The 19744-nt window shown below is 40.7% G+C and overlaps 1 protein-coding gene across 4 annotated transcripts in view; it reads left to right on the top strand.

The window, feature by feature from the left end:
- The window catches only part of SH3YL1 (SH3 and SYLF domain containing 1), a 57787-nt gene extending 38094 nt beyond the window's left edge, over positions 1-19693 (top strand). For all 4 annotated transcript variants that reach the window (XM_085317768.1, XM_085317769.1, XM_085317770.1 and 1 more), the window contains exon 11: positions 19116-19693. In XM_085317768.1, coding sequence (XP_085173894.1) covers positions 19116-19315 — 200 coding nt within the window. In that variant the 3' untranslated portion in view covers positions 19316-19693. The remainder of the gene's footprint in view (positions 1-19115) is intronic.
- The last annotated feature ends 51 nt before the right edge of the window (positions 19694-19744 follow it).

Genomic DNA, 19744 nt, shown 5'->3' with positions numbered 1-19744 from the left:
TAGTGACACAAACTGGTGACGTGGAAGCTGTTTTGAAATGGTCTGTTTCCAGCTTATGTGGAAGAGGTAAAAAATACTTGAGTTTCTTTCTCCTTTTTGTGATTCAACAGAAAAAAATGAGTATATTACCTCAGTTCTATGGACACAGATTTGCATCTGTTGTTGAATTTCCATCTCTTCATGCTCTGGAAAAAAATGAGGATACTGTACCTTGAAGGCTACATCTGTGCCTAACTTTGCTTTATTCTGTCTTCCACATCCATTTTTAAACCTGGATGATTTTTTCCCATCTACGATTTCTTTGTTAATGGATAACATAGTTAAGTTATTCCAGAAATCAACCTGAGGATTTTGTAGTCAGAAAGGGCACTGAAAACCTAGACAAAGTATCAACTTAAAGTAGTATGTAAAATATAACTCTGCAACTAGTTCAGAAAACAGGCATTGCTGAGACAGTTCCCATATAAGTGGAATGTAAAGGAGCTGAACACAGCAATTTGTTTTTGTGCTCCTTGTTGGTACTGGGGTGTATGTTTAGTGCTGAATTGACTATGTTAAGCCTTCCTTGACATAATCCAAACTACCTCAAATCTACTGTAACAAGACAGACATCAGGTCCTCTGAATACAAGATTTCTTTGTCCATAAGAGGTTGTAGAGCAGAAGAGAATAAAGTAACTGTGCCCTGTCCTCCCTCTTCAGAGCAGATTTGTGTAACTGCTGACACAGAAGAATTTGTGTAAAAAGCATTTGTGTGGACATTACAAGGTATTGATTTTCTGCAGTGTGAGTGAAGCTTAGTTACCCCAAGTAGTCCATTTTAGTACTAGAAATCCATGCGAGTCAACTTCACAAAGTAGAGTTGTGCAAGTAAAACTAGTATTTTACAATAATTTTTGTTTATTTTGTAAATTATGAAGAATGATTTCAATGCTGAATGTTAACACTTTGAGAATCTTGAGCTTTTTATCGGAAAGTAGAGAAATACTGGTATTTTTGTTTACTTACCCCAAACAAGCCAGAGCTAGGTAGTAAAATAGCACTTAAGACGAGATTTTATTTGTTCTCAGAGTCATTCAGTGAAGAGCATACCTCCTGACCTTTGATCAGATGAGTGTTATTGGAGATTAATTGGATCAATGGTGGCATATGACGTATTTCAAGTATCTATACTGAAAAATTTATATGTATATCTGATTATAGCAGATTAGTATCTGGGAATATAAAATGTCAAATCTACCGTGCATATTTAGGCCTTCTCAAACATCTGTTCAGTGAGATATGAGGTTATTGTTTTCTATATGCAAAGGGGTTTTGAGGATGGAGGGGAGGGGGAAAAAAAAGAAAACCTTTTTAAGGAAATTAGCTATTGAAAGTGCATAGGATGTAAGATTCCTGACTTCCAACACCTGGCTCAGATCCTCATCCTGAATACCGTTAAAGATACTTGGTTTATAATTTGTCTAGAAATAACTAAAGTGGAATTTATAATTATATATCATAGAATCAGTAACATTGGAAGGGACCTCTGGAGATCATCTGGTCCAACCTCCCAGCTCAAGCAGGGTCACCTAGAGCATGTTAGACAGGKTTGCATCCAGGCAGGCCTTGAAGATCTCCAGAAAAGGAGACTCCACAACCTCCATGGGCAACCTGTGCTCCATCACTCTCACAGGGAAGAAATTCCCCCTCAYGGTCAGGCCGAACTGCCTGTGCTTCCATTTCTGCCCATTGCCTCTTGTCCTGTCACACGGGACAACTGAAAAGAGTTTGGCCCCGTCCCCTTGACACCCTCCCTTCAGGTACTTGTACACCTTGAGAAGATCCCCCSTCAGTCTTCTCTTCCCCAGGCTGAAGAGGCCCAGCTCTTGCAGCTGTTCCTCACAGGGCAGGTGCTCCAGCCCTCTGATCATCTTCGTAGCCCTATCCTGGACTCTCTGCAGTAGCTCCATGTCTCTCGTGTACTGGGGGATCCAGAACTGGACACAGTACTCGAGATGAGGCCTCCYCAGGGCTGAGAAGAGGGGCAGGATCACCTCCCTCCACCTGCTGGCAACACTCTTCCCAATGCACCCCAGGAGGCCATTGGCCTTCTTGGCCACAAGGGCACATTGCTGGCTCATGGCCAACTCGTCATCCACAAGCACTCCCAGGGCCTTCTCTGCRGAGCTGCTTTCCAGAAGGTCAGACCCCAGCTGGCACTGGTGCCCAGGGTTATTTTTCCCTAGGTGCAGGACCCTGCACTTGCCCTTGTTGAACCTCAGGAGGTTCCTCTCCACCCAGCTCTCCAGCCTGTCCAGGTCTCTCTGAATGGCAGCACAGCCCTCTGGTGCATCAGCCACTCCTCCCAGCTTGGGATCACTGGCAAACCTCCTGAGGAGGCACTCCGTCCCCTCATCCAGGTCATTGATGAAGAAGTTGAACAGGATGGGACCCAGTACTGAGCCCCAGGAGACGCCACTAGCCACAGGCCTCCAACTAGACTCCACGCCCCTGATGATGACCCTCTGAGCTCAACCTTTCAGACACTTCTCAAGCCACCTCACTGTCCACTCATCTAACCCACACAGCCTGAGCTTCTCTAGGAGAATGTTATGGAAGAACACAGTGTGCACAAAGGAGAAGAAGGAGAGGAAAGGAGAGGAGAGAACAGTAGAACTGAAAGTCGCAGAAAGCTGAAGTATGAGATCAGGAGAGGTATTAGTGACATAGTGGAGCCTCTCTTTCAGTGAAAGGCTAAGCTCAACTAAGGCTGCAGAATACGTGATAAAGGTAGACAATGCCAAGCTAAGGAAGAATGATAATGAAGTTACAAAAACTAGTACTGGAGATTAAGAAAAATCAATAAAAAAGCAGGGTATGTGTATGTACTTTAGAGAAACATCAGTATGTACGGAGGCACAGACTTTGAATATTAGTAGATGTATTCCAAATGCCAGATCTCTAAACCCAGAGCCATACAAAAATTCAGCTTAATACAATATTGAACACAGATGTTGTTCATTTGATGATTGTTAATCCAACAGATAGGTTATCAGTTCCATGAAGTATTTTAATATAAGTAGGTTATGAAAGAAGAAGAGTCTTGGTATACATTAATGGAAGCTGTTCCAAGGTTTCAAAGGAGAAAAAAATGAAGGTAGTGAACAGAAGACTGGAGTGGTGCAAGATTAAGAGCGAAAGGAAAGGTATCATTGTTCTTAGTGCCTTTACCTACTACCTGACCACAAGAAGAAGTATCAGACGTACGGATTTAAAAGATGTAGCTATTTCAAAGAGAGTAAGAAAACGAGCATAAAACTAACCGGTTGATATTATTTTTTACACCAGAATGATAATAGCATTAATCAGATCAAAGTCAAAGTACYTCTTGTATGGTAGGCCATCAATAGAGAGAAATTGGATTGCCTCTGTCTGATACAAAGATAATACTTGAACTTCATGATACTTTGGAGAAGGGAGAGAGAAAACTTCAGTAATAGTCTCAGAGACAGCACCTTTTTCAGGAATGCGAGGCATRTTTGAGATGCTGGTTATGCATGGTCAGTTATTTTGGGGAATACCTATTTTTCAATAAATCTAAACTTATTCTCTTTTACCTCTAGTACTGAACTATTATATAAAACAGAAGCTATATAAGTAAAGATATGAAATTAAGTAATGAACATAAGGAGATTTATGCCCTACAGAAATTTCAGTTCTGAGGTGAATTACATCAGAGGATAGTCAAAGTAGTGCTGGAATGGAGCTAAGAGGGAACACGGGGAGAAGAGAAGTAAGGATTAGTACTGGATGTTAAAAAAAACATTTATTACTACTATATGCCTGTTTCCCGTAAGCTGTTCACTTCTGAATTTTAAGTATCACATACCTTAAGCCACAGCTAAATTCTGTAATTGCTTTTAAGAGGTCAAATCAAAACAAATAAAGATTTTAAATTCATGTTATGGGAATTAATAATGGGTGATCAAAACAAATATACAAGTTTGAGCAAAGAAATGGTCAAGATGACAAATTTTGATGATATTCGGAAAGATAATCTTAGAAATACTTCAGTTTTCTGAAAGTACATATGTATAATCCTAAATTTGGCTCCCTAAAAACAAAACAATTGAAACTGTTTTCTCTCTTATGTTACGGCAACAGTCAAAAATGTGTAACACAGGAAAAAATATTCTAAATTATAAGGAAATAAAGTTACACAAGTATATAATCATACATTTAATGCTAACATTTAATACAACAACTGTATCAGCTGCAATAGAAATGCAATAGAAGATATTTTATTGAAGTAGAAAATGTATGGCTTGCAGGTGATGTGATTATCAATTTGAGTATTCCTCAAACTTGAAAACCTTTTGCGTACATTATATAATTCCTTTTTTTTTTCTTTTCTTTTTTTTTTTTTTCTTTCGTTCTTTTTTTTTTTTTTTTTTTTTTTTTTTTTAAGGACTGGCTTATTTGGTTGCTAGGATGTAAACAAAGAAAAAAAAATCTCCAGTCAGGTTACAGATTATTGAAAGAACTGCCTCAAATAAAATGCCTGCTTTATAATCACATGCAATAATAGAAAGATACAGTATCATATTTCATGTAATGTTTTGGGGGAAGAAAAAAAGCATCTTGGAGAATAAGACCTCATTAAGCAAAGTTGACTGGATGTGCTTCATTTTCCCTATTCATAGATCATGTCTTTCAATCTTTAATCTAAACGTAGAGTTTTAGGTGAGTCCCTGAAGCAGAACAGATATATCTATAGTAAAGCAACAAGCAGGAGTAAGGCAACAAGCAGGATTGCAACCCTGGACTTCAGGAGAGCGGACTTCGGGCTTTTCAGAGACCTAATTGGAGGAATCTCATGGATTAAGGCCCTAGAAGGAAGGGGGGTCCAGGAGCGCTGGCTAGTATTCAAACATCACTTCCTCCAAGGTCAAGAGCGGTGCGTCCCTATGAGTAAGAAGTGCAGCAAAAGGGGCAGGAGACCTGCATGGGTGAGCAAGGATCTCTTGGCCAAATTCAGAGAGAAGAAGAAAATACACAGACTGTGGAGGAGGGGACAGGCTACTTGGGAGAATTATAGGAATGCAGTCAGAGTACGTAGAGATGCTGCGAGGAAGGCTAAGGCCCAGTTGGAATTGAGTCTGGCAAGGGATATCAAGGCAACAGGAAGGGCTTCTTCAAATACATCAGCAGCAAGAGGAGGACTAGGGAAAATGTGGGCCCACTGCTGAATGGGACGGGGTCCCTGGTGACAAGGGATACAGAGAAGGCAGAATTACTGAATGCTGCCTTTGCTTCAGTCTCACTGCTGAGGGCAGCCCTCAGGAATCCCATAGCCTGGAGACAAGGGAGAAAGTCTGGAGAATGGAAGCCTTTCCTTTGGTTGAGGAGGATAGGATTAGAGACTTTTTGGGCAGGCTAGACATCCACAAACCTATGGGCCCAGATGGGATACATCCACGGGTACTGAGGGAGCTGGTGGATGCTCTTGCCTGGCCACTCTCCATCATCTTTGAAAGGTCCTGGAGAGCTGTAGAGGTGCCTGAGGACTGGAAGAAAGCCAATGTCACTGCAGTCTTCAAGAAGGGCAAGAAGGAGGACCCAGGCAACTACAGGCCACTCAGCCTCACCTCCATTCCTGGAAAGGTGATGGAACAGCTCCTTCTGGATGTCATCTCCAGACATGTGGAGGAGRAGAAGGTGATCAGGAGTAGCCAGCATGGATTCACCAAGGGAAATCCTGCTTAACCAATCTGATAGCCTTCCATGATGGAATGACTGTCTGGGGAGATGAGGGGAGGGCAGTGGATGTTGTGTACCTTGACTTCAGCAAGTCTTTTGACACTGTCTCCCATAACATCCTCCTAGAGAAGCTCAGGCTGTGTGGGTTAGATGAGTGGACAGTGAGGTGGCTTCGTGACAGTTCTGGATCCCCCAGTACATGAGAGACATGGAGCTACTGSAGAGAGTCCAGCACAGGGCTACGGGGATGATCAGAGGGCTGGAGCACCTGCCCTAGGAGGAACGGCTGCAAGAGCTGGACCTCTTCAGCCTGGGGAAGAGAAGCCTGAGGGGCAGATCTTCTCAAGGTGTACAAGTACCTGAAGGGAGGGTGTCAAGGGGACAGGGCCAAACTCTTTTCAGTTGTCCCGTGTGACAGGACAAGAGGCAATGGGCAGAAATTGAAGCACAGGCAGTTCTGCCTGACCGTGAGGGGGAATTTCTTCCCTGTGAGAGCGACGGAGCCCTGGCACAGGTTGCCCAGAGAGGTTGTGGAGTCTCCTTTTCTGGAGATCTTCAAGGCCTGCCTGGATGCAACCCTGTCTAACATGCTCTAGGTGACCCTGCTTGAGCTGGGAGGTTGGACYAGATGATCTCCAGAGGTCCCTTCCAATGTTACCGATTCTGTGATTCTGTGATAAATTGCCTTCCCTTCTCCTTAACCTGATGGTCATGTTATTTGTGATCTTCCATTTTCTTTAGAAATATTTGTGTTCTCTGCATTCCATTGCAGGGCTAGCTGTATAATTGCCTTTACATCTATACTTTCAGTGTGTTTCTGAGAAAGCTTCCTTGTCAGTCCTCCAGTTTCCTCTTAAAGTTTGTCTGCTAACTATCCTTCATCCTTTTTCATTTGCCATCTCTCTGCAGACACCTGATTACTACCTCTGTTCCAAATTCGTCTCTTTCTGTCTAACTCTAGTACTGCTTTGTTAATCTTTAGGTTGAGTTACTAATAAATTGTTTAAGTGCCACCTCCTCGTGGTCCCACCGGATACCCCTACTCGGGGAACCAAGTGCACAGCCGTCCCAGGTTTGTGATGGTGGCGACTCGTAGTTGCCTACGCCCTGCCGCAGAATCGGTTGGTCCTCGGCAGTAAAGGGGGGGCCTAATTGGCCTTATCTGGTTTCACGGTCCCCCCTCCAAGCCATTGGCCCAGCGGTGATCCTTCAAAATTTGGGCATGGTGGTGGTCCCGACGACCGTCACCGACCTGRCTCTGACCCGCTTGGGGAACGGGTCATCCAAACCTTACCGGACGTGACACGGCATGCCCCTACTTGGAGCAGGATCGGCTTTGCTTGCCTGCCGGCTAGTCGAGCGAGTGATGGCTGGGGGAGACCTATCCAGTGGTTCCCCCCCTGAGCCAGTGTCTGTGCTCTCCCGGGCGTTGTAGCAGGGCATGGGGCCCTGTGAGGTCCCCTGGCCTCGCGTGAGACAGCAGGGACCAAGTGGTAGTGCAGCCTACCGCCTGACCTAGCTCAGTAGACCAGGCATGCCGCTTACCCCTTTAGCTCCAAAGGCAGAGCAAAATTCTTCACATGGACGGTGAGTCTGCTCATTTTCTGGAACCGCTGATACCCCGTCTATGCCTGCTTGACTGTGTGCTGGAGGGAACCTGTAGAGATGAGGCACATCTGTGGGGCTTAAGATCGGGCAGCCCAAATACCATCGGCTGCACCACGCCCCGGTTCCAAATTCCATCTGAGCGCAGATGTTGCTCTCGTTACCAAATGATGCTTCACCGGATTTGACTCGGACGGACGGGCCGTCCATAAAATTCAACCCACAAAAGGTTCCCTGTATCGTACAGGGTTCATAAATAATCTTTAATATAATCTGAAACTGCCTGTTGCTGACTAACACAGACCACATGTCATCTTCAGGTTAAATTTCTTCAGAAGTTCTCACCTTCCAAGCAACGTGCAAGTCCTATAGATTTTTCTCTGCATACCATTTCAGAAAGACAGCCATTTTTTTCAATCTGCACTTCGGTCCAGGATTTTGTCGTCTTATGATTCAATTATTCCAATGTCCTTCTCTCTGACCTTTGCAAATTCGATATTCTTTTACTCTCATCTAGCTTCAGTTCTTGCTTCAAAGTTAATTTCCTGCCCCATCACTTTGCCCATATCATCCTCCATCACATTCCTCCACAGACTCTCCCTTTTCAATTGAATCAGGACATTTAGCTGCTCACTTCTCCTTTTTTAAGTACCTCTACAGCCTATTACCCAGTATCATCTCTCACTCAGTAGCTTCCACCACTAACTGGGTTTTCACATGTATACCATTATTTTTTCTCATTATTTGTTAAGTATTATATTTGTGAAATAATCTTCCTGGGTAGAAGTAGAGCATCTAGAGATTTCTTGAGGTTTTTTGGTTTAGCACACTAATATGTCTAAGAAAACAGAATAAGTGTGAAATTTCTAGTCTAGTAACATGAAAGTTCATCACCTAGATCTAAGCTAAAGTACTCTAGTAGGAAAAAAATCACACAAAAAGGGCAATCTATCTCAGTCATCTATCTTAGGACAAGATGAGATGAACTACCCTTAAAGTGTCTTTTTTTCTTCTTTGATTATAAAGGAAGCATAGCGTGATTACATATCTAAAAGTTGTCAGATGAGTCCTTTCCTAAAAGACTAAATTTTCTAGTTTACGTAGAAAAGTTTTATTGAAATGACAGCAAATATGTGYCAAAAGCACAGTGGCTTATTGTCTCATCCATTACCAAATTTGCTAGAAGAATACAAGAATATCATCAGCAGTCCTTTTTTTTTCTCTCTGCATGTCTAATCTTCAGATTTAGCTTAAGCAAAAAGCCCTCCATCCCACCTTTCAGGGAACTGTTAATTAATATATTCCTGTCCACGAAACACATTGCAAACAATGACGTCAATCTTAACTTTAGGGTTAAGTGTTTATCATGGAGTCTTGTTCACTGTAAAAGCAACCTTTCTGAATCCAAACTACATCCTGATTTTGCAGACATTGCAGGAACTAGCTATAGATCTACAACTTACTCTTCTGCCCTGAACTCTAACCAAAGTCTTAATCATACTTGAGTGAGCATGAATGATATAAGACTGTAAAACATTCAACCTGCAGCCTGCAGTAACCTCTTCATTGTCATGTGGATCTTTCTGGACCTCGTAACTGTTGAGAGCACTCTCCAAAAATTAAGATTCTTACAGATCTGGATGCCAGACCACTTTCTCCACTAGGCTCCATCACTGTGTGCATTTGCAGTGGAAATCATTTTGTTCCCCTTTCTCTATGTTTTTTCTATATAGAAAGTAATTTTCATGGTCAGTATGAAGAGAAGCAAAGCTACCAATATATTTCTTTACTAGAAAGAAATTWTTTTTTTTATCATAAGGTATTTTGGGTAGTGGTATTACAGAACAGTTCAACTCGTGTGACTTTTTCTGATCTGAAGAAGGGTTGTCTGGGTGCTTTTTTATGAATTTATTGATGRCAGAAGAACCTCTATCATAGAGATAAATTGTGTGCAGATATTACAAGAATTACAATAAACATAACTCTTAGAGTTAAGACTCAAAATGATAGATACTTAATTCCATTAATAACTGAAACTTCAACTAAATTCGGAGGCTAACAGTCTTGCTCACAATAAACATCTGTTCCTTTATGTCTATCCTAGCCCCATAGGATTTGTAGGATATAGCAAAAGATCTATTTTGTCTGTTTTTCTGTAGACATCTAATCATTACTGTAAACTCAGATTTAGCTATAGTTTGTTTAATACTAAGACTGATCAAATGAAACTGTGGCTTTATGCCGTCAAGTAATAAGTTTAGCTTTTGATAAATGGTGTCCCAAACCTATCAAGGTAAGTTTATCTTTGAGTTCAAAAAGAACCCAAAAAACTTTGTATCGGTTCCACTTGTCATCTCATTCTTGTGAGCATTACAGAGTGAACTTAGTGGTTTACCTCTTACCTCAGAATTAATCATAAGCTATTTTCTCTATCTTCAGGCCTCATCATAGCCCAATGTTACCGGATTCTTCACGTCAAGATTTTAGATCTTTACTTCCTATTATCCAACTCTTAACTCTATCCAACTATCTAATCCAAAATCCAAAACCCCAACAGGGTTGTTAGTGGTGACCCTGATGCCCTCAAAATTTACTACATGCTATTCCTATACCCTCACCCTGCCTTCCACATTATAATGCAGGGTGTGTTGGATCCAGTAGAAAATGCATTGCGCAGAAACTGCAAAAACTATCCAAAGTATAGCTTGGGAAGCTTAAAGTCTCAAAATATGAAGGAGAGAGCAGCATTAATCACTGTAAGAACGTGACCTATTCAAACCCCTGTTAACAGTGAATCTAGAGGTAGCATAACTGTTTGCTAACTGGATCCTCTACCCAAATTCTAATTCCATCTTTAAAACTATTTTTGACTGTAATGCAGAAACTCATATCCACCTCAGAATGAATCGTAATTCATATGTTGTTTTCACACCCTCCTGCACCTGACCTGCACGGATCCAACAATAACTCTTTTAATTAATCTCTGAATCTAGCCCTATATTTTGGTGAGTGCAGCAAATCCGGAAATAGCAATAAGCTCTTTACTCTTGGCATTTAAGGTAGGTCTCATCTCAGCCTTGATATTGCTTGTCCTGCGATGAATCTTTCTCCTTAACTTGTAGGGTTTTTTTTTTAACTCCTCTCCTAATCTTAACCCTAACAGTAACTTAACCTTAACCCTAACAGCAGTCCAGTCACTCTGTCAGTGCTAGGGTAATAAAACCAATTTGTTTATGAAAATAAAACCCATCCTATCTTTTCAGGGAAGTGGAGCTTAGCTTTTTATTGTTTATTTGAATTCCTGCCTCCAGTCTCGCTTTATCTTCAAAACCTATACTTGCCGACTTTCTATAACCTTTTATTAGGCCAGTAGTTAATTGAGGCTGAGCCCTTCAGCCTGAACCATAGTGTTCAGTGTAGGAGTAGAGATTCGTGTAAGAACTGTCACAGGGAAAAACTGCTCAGTTCACGTAACTTAAACCAAAATGAGGATAGAAATGGTTTATTAATTTATTAATGGCAGATAATTAATTGTTAATCTGTGAACTATACATTCAGGATCAATATCTGTATTACAGCAAATAGAGCACAACATTAAACCCTAACAAAATGTTAATAAACCCCTACAATTTTTAAATGCTCTTCTATAACTACCCCCCCAAGTTTTAATTGTGTGCACACACACACGTATATACAAGTATGTGCACAGAGTGTTACATGCACAAAATGTTACGGCATGCACATCCCCTCTCACAGGCAAGTAGGGGTTACAAGGGAGCTATTCTGGTAGTTCAAGTTCCCCTATTCACATGCGCTTCCTGTTGGAGCACTGGGCACTCTAGTTCTGTGTGTGCCCTCAAGGCTCCCTATGACCCACTGATTCCAGCAAGAAAGCTACCCACAAGGTCCCATATGCACACCAAGTTGTGAGTCTGTACTTGTTGCACACCATGCTGTCAGATCCCTGGCTGGCTGCAGTCTACTCAGAGTTTTGGACAGGGAGTCTGCTCTATCTGGCTTAAACAGCAGTTGTGATCACAGAATCATCCAACATTCAAAGTTGGAAGGAACCTCTGGAGATCATCTATCCAACTCCACTGATTAAGCAGGGTCACCTAGAGCAGTCTGCGCAGGACCCTGTTCAGATGAGTTTTGGATGTCTCCGAAGATGGAGATTCCATTGCATCTCTGGATAAATTGTGCCAGTACTCAGTCACCTGCACAGTGAAGAAGTTTCTCCTCGTGTTCAGACACTGCTTGTGTTTCAGTTTTGCCTGTTACCTCTTGTCCTGTGATTGGGCACCACTGAAAAGAGTCTGGCCCCATCTTCTTTACACCCCTCCTTCATTTGTTTATGTACATTGATAAGATCTCCAGGGCTGAGGGCAAGGATCAACCTGTACTGATGCATGGAGTTACTCCTCCCCAGGTGCAGGTCCCTGCACTTTCCTCTACTGAGCTTCATGAAGTTCCTCTCTACCCATTTCTTCAGCCTATCAAGGTCTCTGATGGCAGCCCAGATGTCTGCTGTATCAGCTACTCCTCCCAGTTTTGTATCATCAGCAAACTTGTGACGGTGCACTCTGTCCCTTCATCCAGGTCATTAGTGAATAAGTTGAACAGGATTGGAACCAGTGTTGACCCCTGGGGGACACTGCTAGCTACAGGCCTCCAGCTGGACTTTGCACCACTGATCACAACCCTAATCATGCCGATCGGATGGCACCTGCCAATGTAAAACTGGGATTTGACCACTGCTGTTTCCACTCTAAACTCTCTAGGCTGGTCAGCCTCACCTCCATTCCTGGAAAGGTGATGGAACAGCTCCTTCTGGATGTCATCTCCAGACATGTGGAGGAGAAGAAGGTGATCAGGAGTAGCCAGCATGGATTCACCAAGGGAAATCCTGCTTAACCAATCTGATAGCCTTCCATATGGAATGGCTGGCTGGGTACCTGAGGGCAGAGCAGTGGACAGTCCACTTGACTTCAGCAAGTCTTTTGACACTGTCTCCCATAACATCCTCCTAGAGAAGCTCAGGCTGTGTGGGTTAGATGAGTGGACAGTGAGGTGGCTTGAGAAGTGGCTGAAAGGCCAAGCTCAGAGGGTCGTCATCAGGGGCGTGGACAGGCTGGAGAGCTGGGTGGAGAGGCACCTCCTGAGGTTCAACAAGGGCAAGTGCAGGGTCCTGCACCTAGGGAAAAATAACTCTGGGCACCAGTGCCAGCTGGGGTCTGACCTTCTGGAAAGCAGCTCTGCAGAGAAGGCCCTGGGAGTGCTTGTGGATGACGAGTTGGCCATGAGCCAGCAATGTGCCCTTGTGGCCAAGAAGGCCAATGGCCTCCTGGGGTGCATTGGGAAGAGTGTTGCCAGCAGGTGGAGGGAGGTGATCCTGCCCCTCTTCTCAGCCCTGRGGAGGCCTCATCTTGAGTACTGTGTCCAGTTCTGGATCCCCCAGTACATGAGAGACATGGAGCTACTGCAGAGAGTCCAGCACAGGGCTACGGGGATGATCAGAGGGCTGGAGCAYCTGCCCTRTGAGGAACGGCTGTGAGAGCTGGACCTCTTTAGCCTGGGGAAGAGAAGACTGAGGGGGGATCTTCTCAAGGTGTACAAGTACCTGAAGGGAGGGTGTCAAGGGGACGGGGCCAAACTCTTTTCAGTTGTCCCGTGTGACAGGACAAGAGGCAATGGGCAGAAATGGAAGCACAGGCAGTTCGGCCTGACCATGAGGGGGAATTTCTTCCCTGTGAGAGTGACGGAGCCCTGGCACAGGTTGCCCAGAGAGGTTGTGGAGTCTCCTTCTGTGGGGATCTTCAAGGCCTGCCTTGATGCAACCCTGTCTAACATGCTCTAGGTGACCCTGCTTGAGCTGGGAGGTTGGACTAGATGATCTCCAGAGGTCCCTTCCAAAGTTACTGATTCTATGATTCATGCTTCTGTATCTTTTCAAGATGATTCCATCTTTGTTTCAATCTCTTCAAGTCTCTTTGAAGTTTCTCTATTGCTATTGAATCTGGGTAACGGTCCTTGTCCTCTTTAACATGGTTAATTATGTGCTGATCATCATCTTCCTTTTAACATGATAGTTTGGGGCAAACACCCTTCAGACAATGCTGTGTGTTCAATCCATGCACATGCTCACTGACTGCACTCACATTCTTATCTTAGCAGGTGTTGTTAAGGCCATTTGCTAAGAGTGTCTGTGTAGGTACCCCCACAAAATCCCTCTGTAAACTCTTTGTCACTGCTGGCACCAATAATCATTCTTTACTCAGAGATGTTCAGGACCCAGTAATTAATCTGGTTCTTCACTCCACTTTGAGTTCTTTCCTGAATTCTAATTCTAAGCTCAATACTAGTCCTATCCTAACAAAAGCACAATGTCGCATAGCAGGGAAAGAACTAAGGTTTTTTCTTGTCCACTGTTAGCTGCAACTCTCATCCTAGACCTGTGAGCAGTAACCAAGGCTTCCAATCTGTGTGAACTCTATGCTAGTGACAATGAACCTTTTTGATATTTGATACATGTGCTTTTTTTAAAAAAAACAGGTGTTTATGTCTGCCTAGAGCTGTTAGATGTTTTCCATCATGGTCTGTTTGCTGATTTTCTCATATTTCTCCTGCGCAAACATGGTTTATCTGGTCATTTAGTTTTCCGTGATTCCTTTTAGCCAATGAAAAATCTATGGCAGCTTTTCTGTAAGCTAACACTTTTTGGTGGAGGTTTTATGCACTATATATAACTTCTGTCATCTCTAATGCTGGAGATTCATCTAACTTTAAAATTTTTTTGGCAATTAATAATATTCCAGTCATTTCTATCTGCTTTTTTACAAATTACAGAGAAAGCAGAACTTAATATGTTGAACGGGTTGCTTGTTCAGACTGATTTTTAAATAACAAAAACTAAAAACTCTAGCTGTGTATTCTAAAGGTTGTACACAAATTTTGAGTAATTGCAGGGTAGAAAGAACATTGAGTTTCAGGGAAAAAATAAATCTCTTGGACAACAATTTTGTGTATGGCATGTTACAACCCAAAAGACTTGGTGTTGCAATCTTTTAGCTTCAAAAAAACCCAGTCCCACAGCCTATTTATCAAAGCAGAAATTTAACAGAAAGTACCTAAGGTACTGGCAATCTGCTACAGGATTACCGTAGCAGTCATCAGTGCCCTTAGTCAGATGGCAAGTCTACAGTGTCAGGTGAGTCACAGCTCTCCTTTTCTGCCCAAAGACAGCACAAGTAGTTTGCCTTACTTTTCTTATAGCTTCTGTCCTTTAGCTGGACCCATGGTTGTTCCACAGAGATCCTGCTAGCTCTCTAATTGCTGACAATTATCTAATTTTGCTAAGTAGCTGTTTAGCAATCTTGCCACTAACCTCAAGCACATGAAACTCATTTCAATTTTATTTTGTGTCCCATTGGCAAAAGCAGCACTTTGTAGTTTTTGCATTTCTCTGCAAGTTCTTCACCATTGGGCATTCATTAGCTACAGGATATACACCCTTGCCAGTAAAACAAGTTTGGGACCCACAGCAGTACTGCAACTTTTTTTTTTTTCCAAACTGCTTTTGATTTTCAAATCAAAAWTTTTTTTTTGTCAACCTAAAGTGACAAGAAATGCAAGTTACTCTTTAAAAAATGGTCTTAGAGTCAAGTTATGGGTTTACAGATACTTTTTCATGGTATAAATTAGAATGTGAAATTAGTGGCTACATTTACTAGTAATATAAACAGTGTAAAGGCGGGCCCAAGCACTAGAACTCGATTACCTATATGGCTAAATTGTTAGAGAGTTACTTGGCATGATTGTCATCTAGTACTTTTCCAGATAATTTATGGATGCAATTTGGGAGTCATTCCAGTCTAGAAACTAGTAGGTAGTTTGGATATGACTCTCCTGTCTGGATGATGAGAGTTTACAAGTACATAGGTGACCACTCTATCCCTATTTGCCTCAAAATCAAAAAAAGGCTCTGATGCTATTCAGTCTGTTAGTATTCAACATATCTGTTCCATAATAACCTTCTGAATAATACTTCTATTTTGTTGTAGTTAAACTGTAATTAAAGATAGTTTTCTCTATATATTTACTATGGGGCTGGTACCGCAGAGTGCCTAACAGGCTATAAATTCACTCTAGTTAATACTACATTGACTTACGAATCTGTAGCAGTAGTCTTAAGCAAAACATTCTGAGTATTACAGTATGTAAAGATGAATGAAAATGAAAGGGTATACTGGTCAGAGCAGTTAGTTAACCAGCATACACCATTCCTGTGTTTATTAGAACATTGAATATGTATGGTGGCTGCTGCAGTAATAGATCTTCAACCACAATTTCTATATTTCTGTGTTGGCCACTGTGTTTGCAAAAGTGTGCTTTGTGTGTATTCAAATTTAATTAATTAAGGATTTTCCCCAATGTAATTTGTTTTTATTCCAGTGTGCATACTCACAAATCTCAATGATCTCAGTATCATACGCTGTATGTAGCACTGCAGCACCATCTTGTGTGAGCTGCAAATGTGGTTTCAAGATAGGCATTCAGCAATCTTCATGTGTCTGTAACAATTTTATTTAAAACAATTGTTTTAAATTTTGACATTATAATGCAGATAGAAAAAGTCATACTTTGTCATCTGTAGCATATCACATCTTACATGATGCAGTATAATATGTATCCACCCCAGTTTATGTGCAGCTGAAATGAGGAAACAGATGAAATAGTTTCTCTTCATATGGTACATGGCAGATTTTGAAAAGGTACATTCATTTAAGATATCTCTTTGTTAGGATAATCTAATAAATACGAGGCATGGGATGCTGCAATCTAGAGGCCATAAAGGTGTATTTTATCTAGTTTGTCTTAGTAAAGCACAGAGGTTAGAGTTTTGGTGAGAAATAAAATGAAACTATAATAAGGAAAGAGCTGCTAGGCAAAATTAAATTGGAATTATTCTGAAATAGGTGAGAGAGTAATAAAATTGGAAAATGTTTTGCAATGATTGGTAGCAAATGGGGCAGGAACTCAGAGCAGTATTCATAATCACAGCTATAGTGCTTTGAGGTTTCTGCATGTCTGGAAGGACATATGATCCTCTGGAAGAGGAGTAAAATGTGAGAAGGCAAATGCGTGAAACAATCTTGTTCATATGACAGCAAACAATAGTTTGAGACGTGCTTGTAATGCATCAATTGCACTCCTACATTTTCATATCTCAYATGTAGTTTTTTTCACCTTTTCAGGCTTTGGTTTGTGTCTAGTTTCTCTTCATTTTCCTTCCTACTTCTGTTTTGCCACTTTCAGTATACTCAACAGTTTGTGTAAGAGGAATTAGAGTATTACTCTTAATTCAAGTTCAGCCATGGAGGCGGTAACTGCTGCTTAATGCTGTTGCTATGAGTCCAGCTTACTAAAGCTGTGGTGACAGTTTTCTGTTAGCTTCAGTTAAAAGAGACTTTGACTATTAACTTCCTGTATTAGCACATTGTCTTCTTTTCATGTAATCAATTTTCTCATTTTTCCAAGTGTATTAACATAATTTGGACAGTTATAAATACTTAGTAACTGTAATTCTCCTTGAGTGCTTCTCTGCCGGCACATCCAGATGATGGGAACACACATTATTATGAAAAACATGAGAATTTGTAGCCTTCATGTATCTTATGCAATGCACTAATACTCCTACTTGCTGCCTAAATGTCTCGTAGAAGTAAAACAACCCCTGTCCTCCTCTTTTCTTTTTTTTTCTGTATGTAAATATGTCAGAGCTATTCTCTTGCCTTACCCCTTGAAGAGTGCTGACCATAACATTTTCTTACTTTTCTTCGGTTAAAATTAGGAATAAAAACTCAAAGTATCTTTCACTTTTGTGCTTTTCTGCATGATCTCCTCAATCAAAATATGATATGTGAACAGATATGATGTGAACATATCATATTATCAGTTCAAATGCTTAAATTCTTAGAGGAAGGTCAAGCAATTGGTGAATACTCAGCCTGTACAGGTTTCAAGTGCAGAAGTAGAAAGGATATTGAGAAAAGTTCTTCTGCTACTTTTTTTTTTGGTAGGGGTAACTGGTGGAGAAGAAGATCTGATATACATGGACCTTCTCTTTTTTTTATAATGATGAAATAATGATGTGCAGCTTCAGATCATGAACCTAGGAAAGACAGTCTTTGACTTCTCTGCAATCAACAGTCTCCTAGTCCACAGCTGAAGAATTTTCCATTAGTCTCTGATTATCCAGTGCATTGTTACAAATGTAGTTATGAAGAGAAAGAAGTAGCCTACGGAGTCAACAGATGTATTGACAAACACTGGATAAGGACATCTGTACTGTTCACACATACATTTGTAGTCCATTCTTCTTTTCTGTTTGTCCTTTTTTGTCTGGAAAGTCTGTATTTAGGAGTGCAAAATAATTTTTTCCTCTTCCTTTTGAGGTGATAAAAGCAGCTAGAAGTTAAATGGTTATCAGAATCAGCTTTTGAAGACAGACTGCCAAAAAAAGTAGTAGTGGTTCTTCTCTGACATCTTTTCCAGCTCTACTTGAAATCTGTAGACTAAGAGGAGCTTGGGTTTCCCCCTTTACAACTGAGTTCAGGCAGCTGGCATGACTTGCAGATGCATCTAATGCTAAAAATCTGTCACCTTATGTCCCTATGACCAATAAATATATCCTGACACMTCTCGAGCTCACTATGTGGAGGTCTTTACCATTTTCTACCATTTACCATTTAACTAGTTGTCTTTTGTGCTACCAAGGTACTTTTTTCAGATCTGCATGAATCACTTTTAGATGCATTCACACAAGAGATTGTGTTGGTTAATTAAATTATTTTTAAAACCAACTTTAAAGAGAGGTAACTACTTTATAATGTTCAGACCATGTTAAAAGAATTGAGAGCAAATGTAATCATCAGCAAACTGAAGATACTCAGATTGAAAGATCAAACGTACTAAGTATTTAGACATTGGCTAAAAATGTCAATAAGAATGGGAACTGGATAATAATGTTCCAGGCTTTAGATGATTTTAAAACTAAACCAGAAGACTCATGGCATGATTCCCACTGCAGTTAAGGACTGAAAAAGTTATGTGTGGGACTGGTAGAAAAAGAATAAAAATCATTTGTATAAGTGGTATAAAACACCTCAATGCAGGCTAAGTCCCTTCCAGTATGAAGAATCATAAGTTCTTTCCAGTAGTATACTTTGTATGTTTTTTTTTCAGGAGCAAAACACATCAAAACAAAAGAAAATATAAACACTATGAAAAGAGAAGTAAAATGCTATATTTTGTATTTTGTAATCCTATATCCTGAGCATAGCTATAAAAATCAAAGTCACTGCTTTACATTTTGCAGTTTGTGTCCAGAGAACACATACCAGAACTAAAACTCAAATGTGCTTCTGTTCAACAGTCTATCAGGAAATAGTTGCACTTTCTTCAACATAATGATTTTGTTCACGCTGTCTCCACTGGAACAATTTGAGGCATATGGAGAAAACCGCTGATCTTTATTTTGAGAGGATGCTACTTTATTAACAATACTGCGCTGATAGACTAGAACCCAAATGGCACTTATCTGAAAATGTAGTGGAAACCATGTTTTTTCTGTCTGCAGTTTATACACTTACATAAATTATTTTGGTGCCTTTGTCACTAGTTTTTACTATCATTTAAAGATATTGCATTTAAGGACTACTGTATGTGAAGATCAGTAATTTTCTTTTTATTTAATTTCTTTCATTTCAGGTAATTCTTGGAGCAGTCCAGTAGAAGTGACAGCACTTTATTCATTCGAAGGACAACAGCCAGGTGACTTATCTTTCAAAGCTGGAGACAAAATCACAGTGACAACCAAAACAAATTCACAGTTTGATTGGTGGGAAGGGACAATAGGAGGACAAACCGGCATCTTTCCAGCCAATTATGTTGCCATAAGTAATGACTAAATTTGTGTAGAAAAAAGCGTTGAAGCAATAGCATACTTACACACAAAAATATATTTTAAGCTTTTCAGATTTATCAAAATGAAATCCCTGATCAAGACTATTCCAACACAAAACCGAAGTGCTTTAAATGACTTTAACTTTACCCTAAACTTATTTCTTAAATAAACATTAACTGATAATTTATGATGAAGTTTTATTTTTGAATAAGTTGCCCGAAAAAATTTTTTCAATTTGTGTCTAGTTTCAACTCTCTCTTGCTATATGGATTTAGGGGGGAAATTAGAAACAATTTAAAACTAGATATCCTGGTGAAATACTGGTTTCTATTAGGTTATAATGTATGGTCTCTTTCTGTAATAAACTCAGATTGGCATCAAACTGTGTCTGAGTTGGAGTTTTTTACTTTTGCTAAATGAACAGGTTTTTTTG

The sequence above is a fragment of the Rhea americana genome, unplaced genomic scaffold (assembly GCF_003343005.1).
Source record: "Rhea americana isolate MKP2758 unplaced genomic scaffold, rheAme1 scaffold_503, whole genome shotgun sequence".
Taxonomy (NCBI): Eukaryota; Metazoa; Chordata; class Aves; order Rheiformes; family Rheidae; genus Rhea; species Rhea americana.
This window is presented reverse-complemented; position numbering and strand designations above follow the sequence as displayed.